At 42.9% G+C, this 15,622-nt stretch overlaps 1 protein-coding gene across 1 annotated transcript in view; it reads right to left on the bottom strand.

Annotated features, from left to right (window-relative positions):
* Window positions 1-5,634: 5,634 nt before the first annotated feature.
* The window catches only part of ERCC6 (ERCC excision repair 6, chromatin remodeling factor), a 49,158-nt gene continuing 39,170 nt past the window's right edge, over window positions 5,635-15,622 (bottom strand). The window contains exons 15-21 of the mRNA XM_083146092.1: window positions 15,353-15,472; window positions 14,662-14,756; window positions 12,468-12,613; window positions 11,614-12,060; window positions 11,144-11,339; window positions 7,785-7,863; window positions 5,635-6,311 (exon numbers count right to left, since the gene is read on the bottom strand). Of these exons, the coding sequence (XP_083002218.1) occupies window positions 5,892-6,311; window positions 7,785-7,863; window positions 11,144-11,339; window positions 11,614-12,060; window positions 12,468-12,613; window positions 14,662-14,756; window positions 15,353-15,472 (1,503 nt within the window). The 3' untranslated portion in view covers window positions 5,635-5,891. The remainder of the gene's footprint in view (window positions 6,312-7,784; window positions 7,864-11,143; window positions 11,340-11,613; window positions 12,061-12,467; window positions 12,614-14,661; window positions 14,757-15,352; window positions 15,473-15,622) is intronic.

The following is a 15,622-nucleotide window of genomic DNA, read 5'->3' as shown; positions in this document are numbered from 1 at the left end:
GGGATCCCAATGTCGGGCTAATGACTGTCGGGATCCTGACTGTCGAGACCATGTTCCACACCCGGAACCCATAACCACTGTAAATTCTACTGGCAGTGAGGTTGAAAAGTGTATCAGCTACCTTGTGTTGGCAGCCTTACTTGATACATCCCATGTCACAAGGTATACAGCTTCTATTCTGCACCAATGTAAAAGGAGTCAATGATAAGTACAGGGTAAGCATATGATGAGTCATCCTTAAAGTGGCCAGATACTAATCCGAGGTATCACATGTAGCATCGCATGTGGTACCTCGGCAACCTCATATGATACAACATATGCTGTCCTTTAGCATGCAATGCATATTCGACCCCAGAAAGTGCTTCTGGATCCAATAAATCTTAGGTGCAGCACTTCTGATCCCTGGGTCCGATGCGCACAAGAGCAGAAATGAAGGCTAGGCACATACGATTTGGGCACCTGATTTCTCAACCCGAGGCCTCGGAATCTGTTAAAAAGTTCCCAAATCATATCAGTGTATGGGCACCTTTAGACTGTTCAATTCAATGAACCGAGATCAATTTTGAGAAATAAAAAAAAAATCAAACACTTGCAGTGAGTAGTCACAATACTTGCATTTGTTCATGAAACTGCTCACACAAGTGTACAGTGCATCCAGAAAGTATTCACAGCGCTTCACTTTTTCCACAATGTTTACCTCATAATGACAACATAAAAAAAACATTTTTAAGAGATTTTTTGCCAATTTCTTAAAAATATAAAAAATAAGAAATCACATGTACATAACTATTCACAGCCTTTTCCATGTCTCAATACACAAATCTGGGAAAAGGCACAGAAAAATATCTGGTGCTTTGAATATCCCAATCAGCAAAGAGGCCTCCATCATCAGTAAATGAAAGAAGTTTGAAAACACCAGAACTCTTCCTAGAGCTGCCAGTCTAAACTGAGCGATCGTGGAAGAAAGGGCCCTAAATCAGGGTGGTGATCAAGAACCAGATGGTCACTCTGTAAGAGCTACAGCATTCCTCTGTGGAGAGAGAAACTTCCAGGACAACCATCTCTGCAGGCCTGTATTGAAGAGTGGTCAGATGGAAGCACTGGAGTTTGCAAAAATGCACCTAAAGGACTCTCAGACCATGGGCAGTATTCAATGAAAAAGATTCTTTGTGCATGGCGAGAGATTTTTTCTCTCGCCATGCACTCTCCCTGTTCCATAGCCTCCTGCTCCCACTATTCAATGTATTTAAGACTCGCCACCACTCGCGGCGAGTCTTAACCCCTGCAGTGGACGAGCGTCCGCGGGAGGGAGCTTTCAGGGAGCCGGGGGACGGAAGCAGCCAGAGAGATTAAAGTCTCCCTGGCTGCTCCAGAGGAATGTGGAGGGGAGGAGGGCTCCCCGGGACCCAGGCAGCACAGGCTGCCCCCCCCCCCCTATAGCCAGCGGGGGACCCAGTATTCCTTGCACCCGATCGTGCATATTAACGATCGGGTGCAGTGAATATATGAATATCTAATGAGCGGCTCGAGCGCTCCGGCCCCCTGCTGGCTGCACTGTGTAAAAAAAAAAAAAAAAAAATTAAAAAAAATATATTTTTTAAAATTAAATATATATTCATGTGCTATAAGCACATGAATAAAAATAACATGCCCCTTCACAGAAAAAAAAAACTGATTTTTTTTACACCAAAATTAAAAAAAACCCTTTTAGTTTAAAAGTTCACATTCCAGCTCTCCATCAAAAGATGGAGAATTTCTACACGGAGAGAGACGGCGAAAATCACTTAGAAAGACGGCGAACATTTCACATTGAATAGGGTGGTTCACTTTTGGAGAGCAAAATGCTCCGTCCAAGGCGAAAAAAGCAAAAATTCTCCATAAAACACGGAGAATTTTTCTCATTGAATACTGCCCTATGAGAAACAAAATTCTATTGTACTCTTTGGCATGGATGCCAGGTGCCATGTTTGGAGAAAACCAGGCACTGCTCATAACCAGGCCAATACCATCCCTACAATAAACATGATGGTGGCAAGATCATGCTTTGAGGATGTATTTCAGCAGCAGGAACTGTGAGACCAGTAAGGAAAGAGGAAAAGATGAATGCAGCAATGTACAGAGACATCCTGGATGAAAATGTGCTTCAGGACAACTCTGTGAACGTCCTTGATTAGCCCATCCAGAGCCCAGACTTGAATTAAACATCTCTGGAGAGATCTGAAAATAGCTGTGCACCAACGCTTTCCATCCAACCTGATGGATCTTGAGGGGTGCTGTAAAAGAGCAATGAGCGATACTGCCCAAAGATAGGTGTGCCAAGCTTGTGGCATCATATACAAAAAGACTTTAGGCTGTATATGCTGCCAAATGTGCATCAACAAATATTGAGCATAGGTTGTGCATACTTATGCACATGTGATTTATTATTTTATTTATAATCAATTAGCAAAAATCTCCCCAGTTTTTTTTCACATGGTCATAATGGGGTCTTGTGTGTAGAAGTTTGAGGGAAAAATGAATTTATTCTATTTTGGAATAAAGCTGTAACACAGCAAAATGTGGAACAAGTGAAGAACTGAATACTTTCCAAATGCACTGTATATTAACGTAGCCCAGTCATTTGTCTTGTTTTCTTTTTGTCACCTGTTAATTTAGGTGTAAAATACAGTTTTACAGAAATGAATCCTGTATGCAGATTCACACATATGGAACCTGATAAAAATGCTTGTTTCAGGGTGCTTTGCACACATACCTATAAAATATAAGGCACCATCTAATATCAACAATTTACCTGGATACCCCCATGGCAGATAATTTAATTATTTCCATAATAAAGGGAATGAGTACACAGGAGACCAGTTATCTTATTTAGAATGTACTTTTTAGGCATTCGTTTCTGACTAATGCATTAGTAGTGCTGAGGTGTGACTGAGCCTTTAAAACGTGATTTGGGTACTTACCGGTAAATTATTTTCTCTGAATCCACAGGGGACACTGGAGTGATACTTACGATGGGTATAGATTGGTCGTCACTGGTAGCAAGCACTTTATGAATTTTAAACAGTGTGACTGCTCCAAGGAGAGCAGGAAAACAAAAGAGGTAGAGAGAACAAGTACACACAAGACAAGAATATATCATTTAAAAGAAATGAAAAAAACCCAGATAACATAACGTAACAACCAAGGCAGGAAGGAACAGCACCGGGGCTGTTCCTCGAATCCTGTCGATTCAAAGAAAAGGATTTACCGGAAGTACAGATGGAGACGCTCTCATTCAGCGGGGGTCTGGTGGTCGGATCGTCAGCCGCTGGAAGGGGACGCACGACGAAGGAGCTCCCCACCGCCTCCCTGCAGACCTTCCCTAACCCTGCCCGTCTCCCTGAAGTGTCCTCCGCATTCTGGGGAGTGCCGGCGCTGGCTGAGAGGCACTCAATCTGTACAAAAAAACAGTTTTCTCTTTCATCCAGCAGGGGATACTGGAGTGATACTTACAATGGGGACATCCCAGAGCTCCCAGCATTGAGAACCCTGCAGAACTACACAGCCAAACTGCCACACAAAAGCTGCAAGTGTGTAAAAACCCCAAAAAGGTATGGCGGTTTGACTCGTAATCGCTCTACACATTTGGTCCATGAAGACCCCATGAGCAGCTGCCCATGAGGGTACTACTGAGCGATTGGAATGAAATTTCACCACTGGAGGAACTTTGGATGCGGCCAGGTAAGCTTATCTAATCATAAGAGGAATTTAACACGCCAGCTTTTGCTTGGAAGCCAGCCAGCTACCTAGCCAAGCAACATCATACCGGACAAACAGTGAATATGACTTCCGTATAGAAGAAGTTCTGTCCACACAATAAAAACTAACGCCAGTACCAAGGGCCTTATTCTGGTTCACTCTCAGAGGCAAATTCCTTCTCAAATTGACAAAACCATGTGCACTGCAGGGGGGGGGCAGATGTAACATGTGCATAGAGAATTAGATTTGTTAAGTTATTTTGTTTCTGTGCAGAGAAAATAATGATTGCTTTATTTATACACTGCAATATAGATATCACTTTGAAGAAAAACCCCACCCATATCTAAATTCTCTCTGCACATGTTATATCTACCCCACCTGCAGTGCACATGGTTTTGTCCAATTGAGAAGGAATTTGCCTCTGAGAGTGAACCAGAATAAGGCACCATGTTTAGAGACCTAAGATAATTCTCCCTTTTCAAGAAGACAGGAACCAAAATAGGCAGATTTATGTGGAAGCTGGAATGACTTTTGGGAAAAAAGACCTCCTAGTATACAGTTCCGCTCTATCAGGATGGAATATTAAATATGTAGGATGGCAAGACAGAGCCCCTAAGACCGAAACTCTTCCAGTAGAAGCCAAAGCTAGAAGCAGGACAACCATCCAAGATAAACATTTTAACTCCACTGATTCCAGAGGTTAAGAAAAGATAATTGTAAGAAGGAAAGAACCAAATCCCAATCCCACAGAGCAGTGGGAGGAGGAAACCGTGGTCACCATCTAAAAAACCCCTAAAAGAAGGTTTGCAAGTCTGTCAACAGCAGAAACCTAGAAAAGAAAACAGAAAGGGCAGAAACTTGGACCTTAATGAGCCAAGACGCAAACTAACAGTTAAACTTGCCTGCAAGAAAAGGAGGAGCTTAGTCTTGAAGTTGAGAAAGGAAAAACCTCTACATTCACAAAAGGAAAAGTAATTTGTCCAAATCCAAATGCAATTATATGGATGGGACATAACCTCCTTAAAAGGGGGTGAGCATTGTAGGGATGACGACTGATGGAAGACCTCTCTTTCTCAGGGGAGCCCGCTCAACAACAACACTGTCAAATGAGATGTTTTAAGTCTGAAAAAATATAAGGTCCCTGCTGTAACCGATCTTTATCTTTACGTGCTCCAAAATATCCTGGCAAGCTATACACCTCTATATTTACGGTACTTGTGTATTATCTGGGCGCCCGATTTTTTCATTGCATGCCACTACTTAAGGCATGCGATGCGATTTTTCATTGTAAAGACCCGATTTTTCATTGTATAGTCACCCATGGGTGATTTCATACCCCCACTATCCAACTATGCATGGAGTTGGTTTTATATAGTGTGGCGAGCGCAGCGAGCCACCAAGCCCGAAACGTGGCGAGCGCAGCGAGCCCCGCGAGGGGACGCGGATTATTTTACATGTATTCTGCGTCCGCTCGCCACGCTTCGGGCTCGGTGGCTCGCCACACTATATAAAATCAACTCCATGCATAGTTGGATAGTGGGGGTATGAAATCACCCATGGGTGACTATACAATTAAAAATTGGGTCTTTACAATAAAAAACCTTATCACATGAAATGTATGCCACTATATTGCATGCGATGCAATACAGTGAAAAAAAAATTGGGCGCCCAGATATTACACAAGTACCATATTTACTACTCTAGTGCAGCTTGCATTTAGATAGAGAGGGGGAGGAGCAATCACACTGATTAAAAGTGCCAGCTCTCAGTGACTACCAATCTATACCCATTGTAGTATAGATGTCCAGTGTCTCCTGCTGGATAAAAGAGAAATAATAATTGGTGATCATGCAAGAAAACCAAAGTGCTATGCAGCTTTCACGGAAGTTGAATGATAGAAGACACCACACTACTTTTATTTTTCTTTAGACTTTTGTTTATAAAGTGGCCGACACCATCATATAAAATAATTGGACAATAAAAAGTGAAAGCCCGGCCCTGGCAAATAAATAAATGAATCCAAAAATGGGTTGGATTAGTCCTGAGGCAAGCAGCATGGATTGGAGTCATGTAATGTTCAAAATCCTCCTTTTATCCCTGATATTTGACACGGTCACTCTGTGGCACTACACCAACGTCTTATTAGAAAAAGCTCAGGAGAATTCAGGTCTAAGTCTCCAGACTCCAGCCCCATCACTTTTTCTGTGAAAGGTGCACAATTTACGCAGAAGTTCCCGAAAAACACAGGACTGTGAAGGAGATAGTTTGTCTTCAAACTCACGGAGCACCTCTTGTGTACTGGCTTCACCATCCTCCTGAGCTTGGAATGCTATGAAATTCCTCATATCTGTCAGTAACTCATCATGTTCAGTGGGGTCTGCTGTGGGAGTTCCAGCTCCTGTTTCATTATCATCTCTGGGAGGAAGCAGTAAATGATTTCTTGCCTTCATACGAGCAAGCAAAGAGGATGAGGATAGTGCAGAACTGCTTGCGTCTGTGGATTGCAGCTCTCCGCTGAAATGAGAGGGGGCATCATCCTTACATTGGTCTTGCTGCTTAATGATCTTGTGGTCCTGGAACAAAAAAAAATTTAGTAGTCACAACACTGAATGGACAACATGAATAAGCTGCGGTGTGTATCTGAAAACATTAATAAGCGTTATTAGATGGGAAAATATACCGTTTCTAATCTTTCTCCAAAAAGCTGATTTAATGCATATATCATACCTGACAATGCACAGGCAACTACGTGTTAGCATATTTGCATTTATTGCATATTGAGTTGTTAGGAAACAGTGAAGTTAAATATCAGATCTCAAAGGATAATAGTGCAATATTGATATGCTTCACTAAAAATAATCATTTTAAAAGTACTAAAAACTTTATTTGACTATGTTAAAACATACATTAGGTGTTGCTATGTTTCTCTAAACATTACATAGCCATAGACCACTTTTATAAACGGCACATGAGAATTTATTGTACCTGTTGCTAGGCATGTGAGACTTCTGTGTCTTGCCTGCTGGGCCTTCATCTTTCCTTTTCCTCATTTAAGGCCCACTCTATTTGTCTCTTCTATACCCTTATTCCTCTTTAAGTTTAAAATATCATCTGCCCCCTCTCCTTCTGTGCGAACTTTCACTTCCTAAAAAAGATTGCAGCCTGGCTAACCCACTTCCTCTCCTTCATCCTTGAATTTCTTATCATACGCGACTTCAATATCCCCTTTGACAATTTCATGGATGGAGCTGGTCACAAAGGTCTCCCTCACCCAAATTTATATACACAACCCCTCACTGTAATGGTCTCATTTGACCCAGACTCGCCTTTGTGATTTATTTGATATAGCTAATTTCCCATCCTCCCATTTAGTATGTAAAACATATGGGCAAGGCCCTCCTCCCTCTGATTCTTCCCATGCACACCCCATGTCACCAGTTCTCCACACCCTTGTCTCCATCTCCCCTCAAAAATATGTCTGTTCTTCCATATGTTAGGTAGAGGATCAATGCGTGACTAACATTTAGTACAGTATTTCTGCTATAACACTGCACTGTGTATTACATGCAAGATCGAATATATTTTTCAATGTGAACAGTTTACTCAGTGAACATTATGTGGCAACTCAATGTCATTGTGTCGGTCTTCAATACTGTAATGCAGTTTCCATTCATGTGAATAGATCCAAATAATGGCAGCTCATGGCAACATTGACAAACATTCACACTACAGGGTAGTTTACAATTTAATACACAGTTTTACATGATTTAATATTCAAACGATAAAGGGTTCATCAAAGAAACTATAGACCTGGGGTAGCCAACCCTAGTCCTCGAGAGCTACTAACAGTGCATGTTTTGCAGGTCTCCTCACAGAATAACAAGTGAGCTAATTAGCTCCATCTGTTTATCTTTTAAAATGTGTCAGTGATTAATGAGTGCAGCTGTGCAGCAGCTAGGTTGTCTGGAAAATGTGAACTGTTGGTAGCTCTCGAGGACTAGGGTTGGCTACCACTGCTATAGACTATATAAGTTTGACAGTTTTACCTTGCATTTGTCCTGGGGGAACTTGCTTTCAGGGCGATCAGGGCGGAGCAAGAGAGGGTTCTTTTTCTGACCAAATCGTCTGCAAAGAAACATACCAAGTAAGCTTCTCACATATACAAAATGGAATTCAATTGTGGGGTAGCGAAAGAGTTCCCGCCGCTGTAAAGCATAGCAGGTGTCGAACTAATTCATCCGGGCAAATCTCGCCGCATCAAATTTTTGTAATAAACAAGTTGAATTACCAGTACCACATAAATACTATGCAACCTTTAATGTAACTTAAATGTAAACAGCTAATAGTTTTATATTGGTGTGTTTTTGTACACACTTATTACATACTAGTTAAAGGCCCATCAAAATGACAGCTTCTGCATTGTACTTTCACTTTCAGCTGTGACCGTTTTTAGCTCACAAACCACTTCACCCCTAGTCCCTATCAGCTCCTACCTCCAATATCTGTCTTCACAGCTCCCTCTTTCCATATCCATACAGATCGGCGCCCCTGGAAAAATTGCTTTCACTTTAGCCTATCAAGTGGCCTAGTGGTCAGTGGCGGTACTTCACCTCAGAGGTAATTAGTAGTTGGCCTTTTATCTATATGTAGATTATTACCATACTAGTCTTAAGGCCCATCTGGCAGATGGGAGAAAGTTTATGCTTATGAAATTCTGAAAAGTGAAAATGTTTTTCATTTAGTGTGTTTTTCATTTAGCGCCGCCCTTTGGCGGCGCTCCAGGAGCGGGCTCTCCCGGGAAAATTGCACGCCAGTTGTATTCAGAAAGTCATAAGACATCACAATGCATGGAAAAAACAGAAATAGCATAGACCCTTATGACAGCACCCTTAAGGGGTCGTCCGATTAAACCCATCTTCAAACTTAAATGGTTCCTTAAGATGATAAGCTAGTGTGTAAAGTGTGAAGAAGATTAGTTAAAGTGTTAAGAGTTATCGTGGAACATCCACACACAAACATCATTCAACTTTACCCAAGGATAGATTCAAAGTGTGGAGTTTGTTGTTTTGTTACTAGTAATGTAAACTAGCTACGGTGTGATGGAAAATTTGTGTAATCCAGTCCACGACAGCGCAAGGAAGCACATCAGTATCAACATAATTATGCTGCTTTCAGACCGCATAACTGGCTTTGAAAACATTTCCAAAAACGGGTCTGCCAGGTAAAACCCCCTTCACACCGCATCTCTTAAACACTATATTACCGTTTAAGTGCTGTTTTTTTGACACTGGCAAACCTGTTTTTGGAAACTTTCCAAATACAGGGTCAAAGCCAATGCGGTCTTCAGCACGCCGAGCCCCCCGCGGGGGGCGGGTTAACACACACACACACATTTAAATGGCTGCCCCCATACGAAAGACAGTTTTTTTTAAACTGGTCCAAGGAGTTTTACATCTTAAACTTAAAAGAAAACCCTCAGCAAAGGGAAAATGCATGTTTGGTTGACTGGTTTAATGCCAGTTGCTAACTGGATGGAAAAATGAATTTGCAAAGTCCTAAAGGCAACTTGTATCTCATAACTCACAACTATTTTGCTTGACCCTTTAGATTGATCACTTAGAGCAGGTACGGGGAACCTTTGGCCCTCCAGCTGTTGTTGAACTATACATAACACAATGCCCTACCACAGTTTTCGATTAGGCCATGCTAAAACTGTTGCAGGGCATGCTGTGATGTGTAGTTCAACAGCAGCTGGAGGTGCAAGGTTCCCCATCCCTGACTAAGAGGCAGGATTTGCCATGATAGATGAAGATGATAGAGAAGGCAAGTATGATTTCTAACACACCTCTTGCATTCCACAAGAGCACCCATGGCGCCATCTACAGGCTATTAGAAGAACTGGTATAGGAATATCTACTTGTCAGGGATGAGGGCTGTTCCAATTTTCAAAAACTATTGATAACAATTATTTATTTATTAATTGCTAGCATATTCCGCAGAACAGAACAATGTTAGATCATTGTTTTGAGTGTGTTTCATCGGGACTTTAGACTGCAATCTCCAATGGGGCAGGGACTAATCTGAATATCTACATACAGGTTGAGTATCCCCTATCCGAAATGCTCGGGACCACGAGCATTCCGGATAGGGGAATTTTTCGGGTTTTGGAATATTTTTTTTTAGGCATACTTACCTGTCCCCTGATGGTGTCCGGTGGTCCCTCGGCGTCCACGCAGTCCCCGGGCGTCCACAGCAGGCCTCCGGCATCTTCTCTGGGTCTCCAGCAGTCCCAGGAATGCATTGCGCGAGTGTGCGCGCGCACCGGTGACGTCACCGGCGCGCGCGCACACTCGCGCAATGCATTCCTGGGACCGCTGGAGACCCTGGAGAAGATGCCGGAGGCCTGCTGTGGATGCCCGGGGACTTGGTAAGTATGAAAAGAGGGTAAGGGGGGGGGGGGGTTAAAAAATAATTTTTTTTGAATGATTCCAAAAACCACGGTTTTTGGAATAATTCGGATAAGAGATGTACGGATACAGGATACTCAACCTGTACTTGTTTTAAAGCAGTGCATTACTTGTTGGCGAAATTCTGAAAACAATAATAATAATAATAATAATAGACCAACTATGACTAGTTTCGAAAGGATTTCACTTCTCTCAATTACTGCAAAGTTGGGTAAACACTGGCCGATACATCGCCCACTCATGAATTATCATGATTAGGCATCTCTTAAGCATCTCATTAGTTCAACAACTTAGTTGGGGGGGTGTTTGTTATGAGTGATTTAGCAAGAAGAAAATGTATTTAAACTTATGCAAAACCATTTTATAAAAATTAAATAAAGAAATGAAACTATTTGAAATATATCATCCCCCCCTCAAACATGGGATCACCATCAGCAGAATATCCGGCAGCCTCCAGGTACACAGCTTTTCTGGGCCGTCACCAGGTGGGAACAGTCCTGCCATGCTGACCCCTCGGCAGACACGGAGGGAAAGGGGAGCTTGGAGGTCCCTCTATGCACGATGGCTGCTGGAAGATCATCTTCCGGCAGCCAACCACTCTGAATCCGACTGGCCGTATCATTTGAGACCGGATCAGATAATGCACTGCCTGGTGTGGTGGTAAACCACGTGACCATGCCAAGAAAGTGTTTAACCCTTTAAATGACAAAATCTCTGTGAGAGATGATCAAAATATCCATTGAAAAAGCCAGCATCGTTAACATTTGTTGTATAAACTCAAAAAAAAAAAAAAAAAAAAAAAGATTATATTTCCTATACAGGGTACACATTACAGCCCATTATGATTCACGCACCCATTTTGACAAATTCACTTGGCTCTCAAAGGGTTAAGTATCACAATATAAAAAGTGTGAATTTATTTTGCACAGTGTTGTCACCTAGTTCCTGAAGGACCACCACCACGTGCGCCGGTCCACGTTGGGATCCCGGAGGCGGCAGCACGGCAACGCTGACGGGAGACTTTTAAAACTCGCAAAGCCTCTTGGGCCACTCGACTGGCTTCTTCTTCAACCAGCACATAATCTGGGTTAGAGGCATCCATAATAACATCATGCTTCATCACACTGTGAATGCCTGAGAAGACAGTGACTGGGTCAGCACATGCAGAAACACTGGCATTGGACTATAAAAGACAAACAGTACAAAGGTTTTAAAACATTTTGTTAAAAGAGAAAACACTAGCCTACGTAATGACATACAAGGCACAGGCAGGTCTTTTACTGGTGTATAATGTATTTTTTCCTTCATTCATTCCTTCATTCACACTATCATGTGGTGTTGATGAGGGCACAAGCTCGGCACTTAATAGGTCAATTTTCTTTGTGGGCTGAAGGATAGCGTCACCTACCAGACTTTTTAAATAGCTTCTCCAGAACATAATCATCACTTGCACTCTGGCTTTCCTCCACCTCCTTTTTGAATGGCTTTTGTTTCACTAGATGGGGAATCCTTTTCCCCTCAAACTTGGCGTCTTTCTTTCTCCTCTTTTCTCTACCCTGGTGCTTCGTTTTAGCTTTGTGTTTGCAATGGCTGCTTTCAGGTACTGAAGGCGAGGTCTGCTCACTTTCTTTGTTAACTCCTAAGTTGGTGCCAGTACCTTTTCCAGGACTAGAGTTCATCTTTAAGACATCTTGTTTTGAGGTATCAAGGGTGCCATTGGCAGATCCCGAGGGCATGTGCGGCATAACTGGTGTACTTTTATTAATGTACAGTGAATTTCCTCCAGACGCACCATTTGCATCTAATACGGATTGTTTCTTAGGATGCTTCGAAAGTTTAACATCAGAAAAAGTTCCTGTAAGAGACAAGAATCTTATTATTTACTTATGCTTTAACATAAATACATACATCTATATAAATAAATCTATATAGATAGTGTTATTAACAATGTGGTAGGAAGATTCATATGGATATAACATATAGGACTGCAGTGGTCCCAATACTATTATCTATGGAGTTATGGTCTATTCCTAAGTTTTATTTAAAAGGGCGGCACTTTAGGGAACAGTGAACCATGTCACCCATAAGTAACTACCTACTGAATAATGTTCATGGTGTTACACTACACCAAGGAAGAGTTGATGACATGACTATTGACCTGGTCATTAGCTCATTAAATGCAGGTAGTAAAATAAATAAATAGAAGCGTTTCATGGTCAGTCTCTCTTCATGAGTAGCAGTTTCTATCTTCTTAATCAGTACCTGCGAAGATAGCACTGGTTTCTGTTCCCTGGTTCGCATCTGGACTGCACAAGGTGAACAGCTCATACAGGTCATTGGATTTGAAGAAGCGCCTCTGCTTTGGGTCTTTCAAAACACGGTTTGTTAAGAATTGCTTAAAAATTTGCCTAAGAACAAAGAAAATTGTCACAAGCAGGTCGGATCATCAATATTATGGATTTCAGTTCGATGTCTGTAGTACATGCTCTACACAAATGCCAAATTATTCAATCAAAAACATGCTCAGTCAAATCAATTAAAGATTAGTTTAATGCAATATGAACATTCAGGGATATAGGCCTCAATTCAATAAGGGGCGCAAAAGTGTGAACATCGCAGTCATGTATGTGCAGTGGCTGCAGTGAGCGTACGTAAAGTTTAAAGCTCCATAAGGATGCGTTCGCTGTATGCACAGCAGTGGACGTTGACTCAGCATTCACAGGCGCCTTGATCTGGACAATGCAGCCACGTCCTGATGCGTGACATTGCACCCAGCTGCTGTGACAGGAAACACAGTGGTGGTGTCCAATCTTCGCTGCCAGGCTGAAAAGGTAGGAGTCGACCCTTATCACTGCAATCGCATGTAGAGTTGGTGGCCCTAAGAATGCTGGGCGGCCTTAACATGCTACTGTGCCTGAATACAGCCCATAATCCTTTATTCAGTGGCTTAGGGTAACACAAATACACCATAAATACAGCCCTATAAACAAATGCACTGGGTCAGGGATTAGGGTTCATCCTAGCACCCTGCACCTTTTAAAAATTGTGCAGTTTCTTCTTTCCTGCCTGAGGTGTTGATCTCAGCTGTTTTCTAGCAAAGTCTGGTCTGTATCTTTCACCTAAGCAGACAGCTACACCCCAAGCAAAAAGGAGGAAGGAGGTGCAGGGTGCTAGGATAAACACTAATAGACGTTATGGGTGATGTGTCATCTATTATTAGCCAGTGGTTGTCTGTATTATAGCAGATCATTTATACAAGTATTTAACCTGATAATCGCAGACCTATTTTCTATGGAAGACTGTATAGGTTAGAGCCAATGGTGTTGTCAAAAACTAGAACCCTTTCTACCTTCAATAAACATTTACTACATTATAGTAATTATGTTTGATTCAATTCATTCAGGTTCATGTGGCCAAATGTAATCTTTGTTTCTGATTGGCAAACCCTATTACAAAGTTATCAACCACTGTGAGGTTTGTGCTACTTTATTAAATGTCCTTTTAATATATAGTGTAAAAGACAAGACACTCTTTGCTCTAAATCAGGGGTCGGGAACCAATGGCTCGCGAGCCAGGTGTGGCTCTTTTGATGATTGCATATGGCTCGCAGATAAAACAAAATATTCTCGAGGGGCGTGACCTGACTGGGGAAGCAGCAGGACGTGTATTTGCTGAGCTCCTGCTGCTGATCCCCCTTAACGGCTATAACAACGAATTCTGGAGGCACCCCCACTCCAAACTACCCTGCCCTTACACCCCACTAACCTGAGCTGTGTGCTGCGGAGCCGGGAGGCCGCTCGGAGGCCTCTGCAGGTTGCGGCCTAGCTCATACCCTGAAGCCGCGGCCTAAATTTGTGACCGACCAAACGCCGGGCGCCATCTTGGAGGCTGCGGCCCCACTAACCCCGCCAGCCTTGCACCGGGACCTGACGCTGCAGAGGAGAACCGGGGGACACAGAATACTCCTACCCCCTCTTGCCTCCTCACACCAGACTGACAGACGCTGCGCTGCTCCCGGAGACGGAGCTGAGACGCAGCAAACCACAGACCGGACGCCATCTTGGGAGTTGCACCCCCACACACCCAGGCAGCCCCGCACAGTACCCTCAGCCCGACACCCCCGGGAAGGTAAGCGGGAAACCCACACCATACCCGCCCGACGCCACCCACCCCCACCCCATATGCCACCTTTAAACGCCGGATCCAGCAATAAAATAAAACGTTTGGAGGCGTTTTATACTGACATTTAGTTGAATTCACTTTTAAAATATATTATATGGCTCTCACTGAAATAAATTTCCAAATATTTTGCTTTCATGGCTCTCTTAGTCAAAAAGGTTCCTGACCCCTGCTCTAAATCATAGGACTCTATGAAGTTTCGCCATGTCATGACACCATAGGAAACAATTTGCACAAATAGAGGCGCCTTCCAAAAGTCAGAGCCTGGGTATTTTACCTGTGGTAAATCTTTTCTTCTATGGTCCCAGCCGTAAGCAGCCTGTATACAGTAACTTGTTTCTTTTGGCCAATTCTCCATGCCCTCTCCCGAGCCTAGCAATGAAATAATTGAATCTCTCAATCCTCAGACTCTAAATGTAAACATGACTTCATAACACAAAGGAATGTATTCAATGCTTTTTTTCACCCTGTGCAGCGAAACCTGTTTCGGACTCGCTGCACAGTCGCTGGGTTCCGGAGGGCTGGAGCATTCGCTGCCAGCCCTTCCTCTCCCCCTATTCAATGCCTCAGGGGCTCGCTGCCCCTGATGGCGTTTTTAAACCGCCCCCTCAGGGGCAGCGAGCCCCTGAGGCGTTGAATAGGGGGAGAGGGAGGGCTGGCAGTGAATGGCAGGGAGATGGAAGCCTCCTTGCATGCGTCGGACAATGGGGGAGAACTGGAGAACTTGCCGGCATTTACTGTTCGCTTTCGGCGAACAGTGAACATTGAATAGGGTGAATTAGATTTTCTGTGAAAAAGATTCACTGTAGATAGTGAAAAAAGCCCGATTCGCCGGAAAAAAACTGGTGAATCGGGAGCATTGAATACTGCCCAAAGGCTCATGTAACAGGGTATTGTTAATTTTGTATACAGAAGAGAACTATAATTTTAGATGATGCTTAATCCTTCCGTAAACAAAAACAACTTACTTGGGTGTCTGTGCTGGGATTCCAGTCAGGATCATAGATAATTACTCGATTTGCTCCAGTCAGATTTACACCCAGTCCTCCAACTCTGGTGGTAAGAAGGAAGACAAAGATCGAAGTGTCCTGAAACACACACAATCAGGCTGACAACAACAAAATCAACAATTGTGTAACTTATTTCAGTAAAGTCACACTTAGTGAAGTGCAGGTAAGGTCCGGCAACTTCAGAGTATGTGTAGTGTACTATAAATAAATACATAGGAAAAGCAATCA

This window comes from Crinia signifera, chromosome 6 (genome assembly GCF_055691185.1).
Source record: "Crinia signifera chromosome 6, ASM5569118v1, whole genome shotgun sequence".
Classification (NCBI taxonomy): Eukaryota; Metazoa; Chordata; class Amphibia; order Anura; family Myobatrachidae; genus Crinia; species Crinia signifera.
The sequence above is the reverse complement of the archived record's forward strand: the minus strand, read 5'-3'. Positions and strand labels throughout refer to the sequence as shown.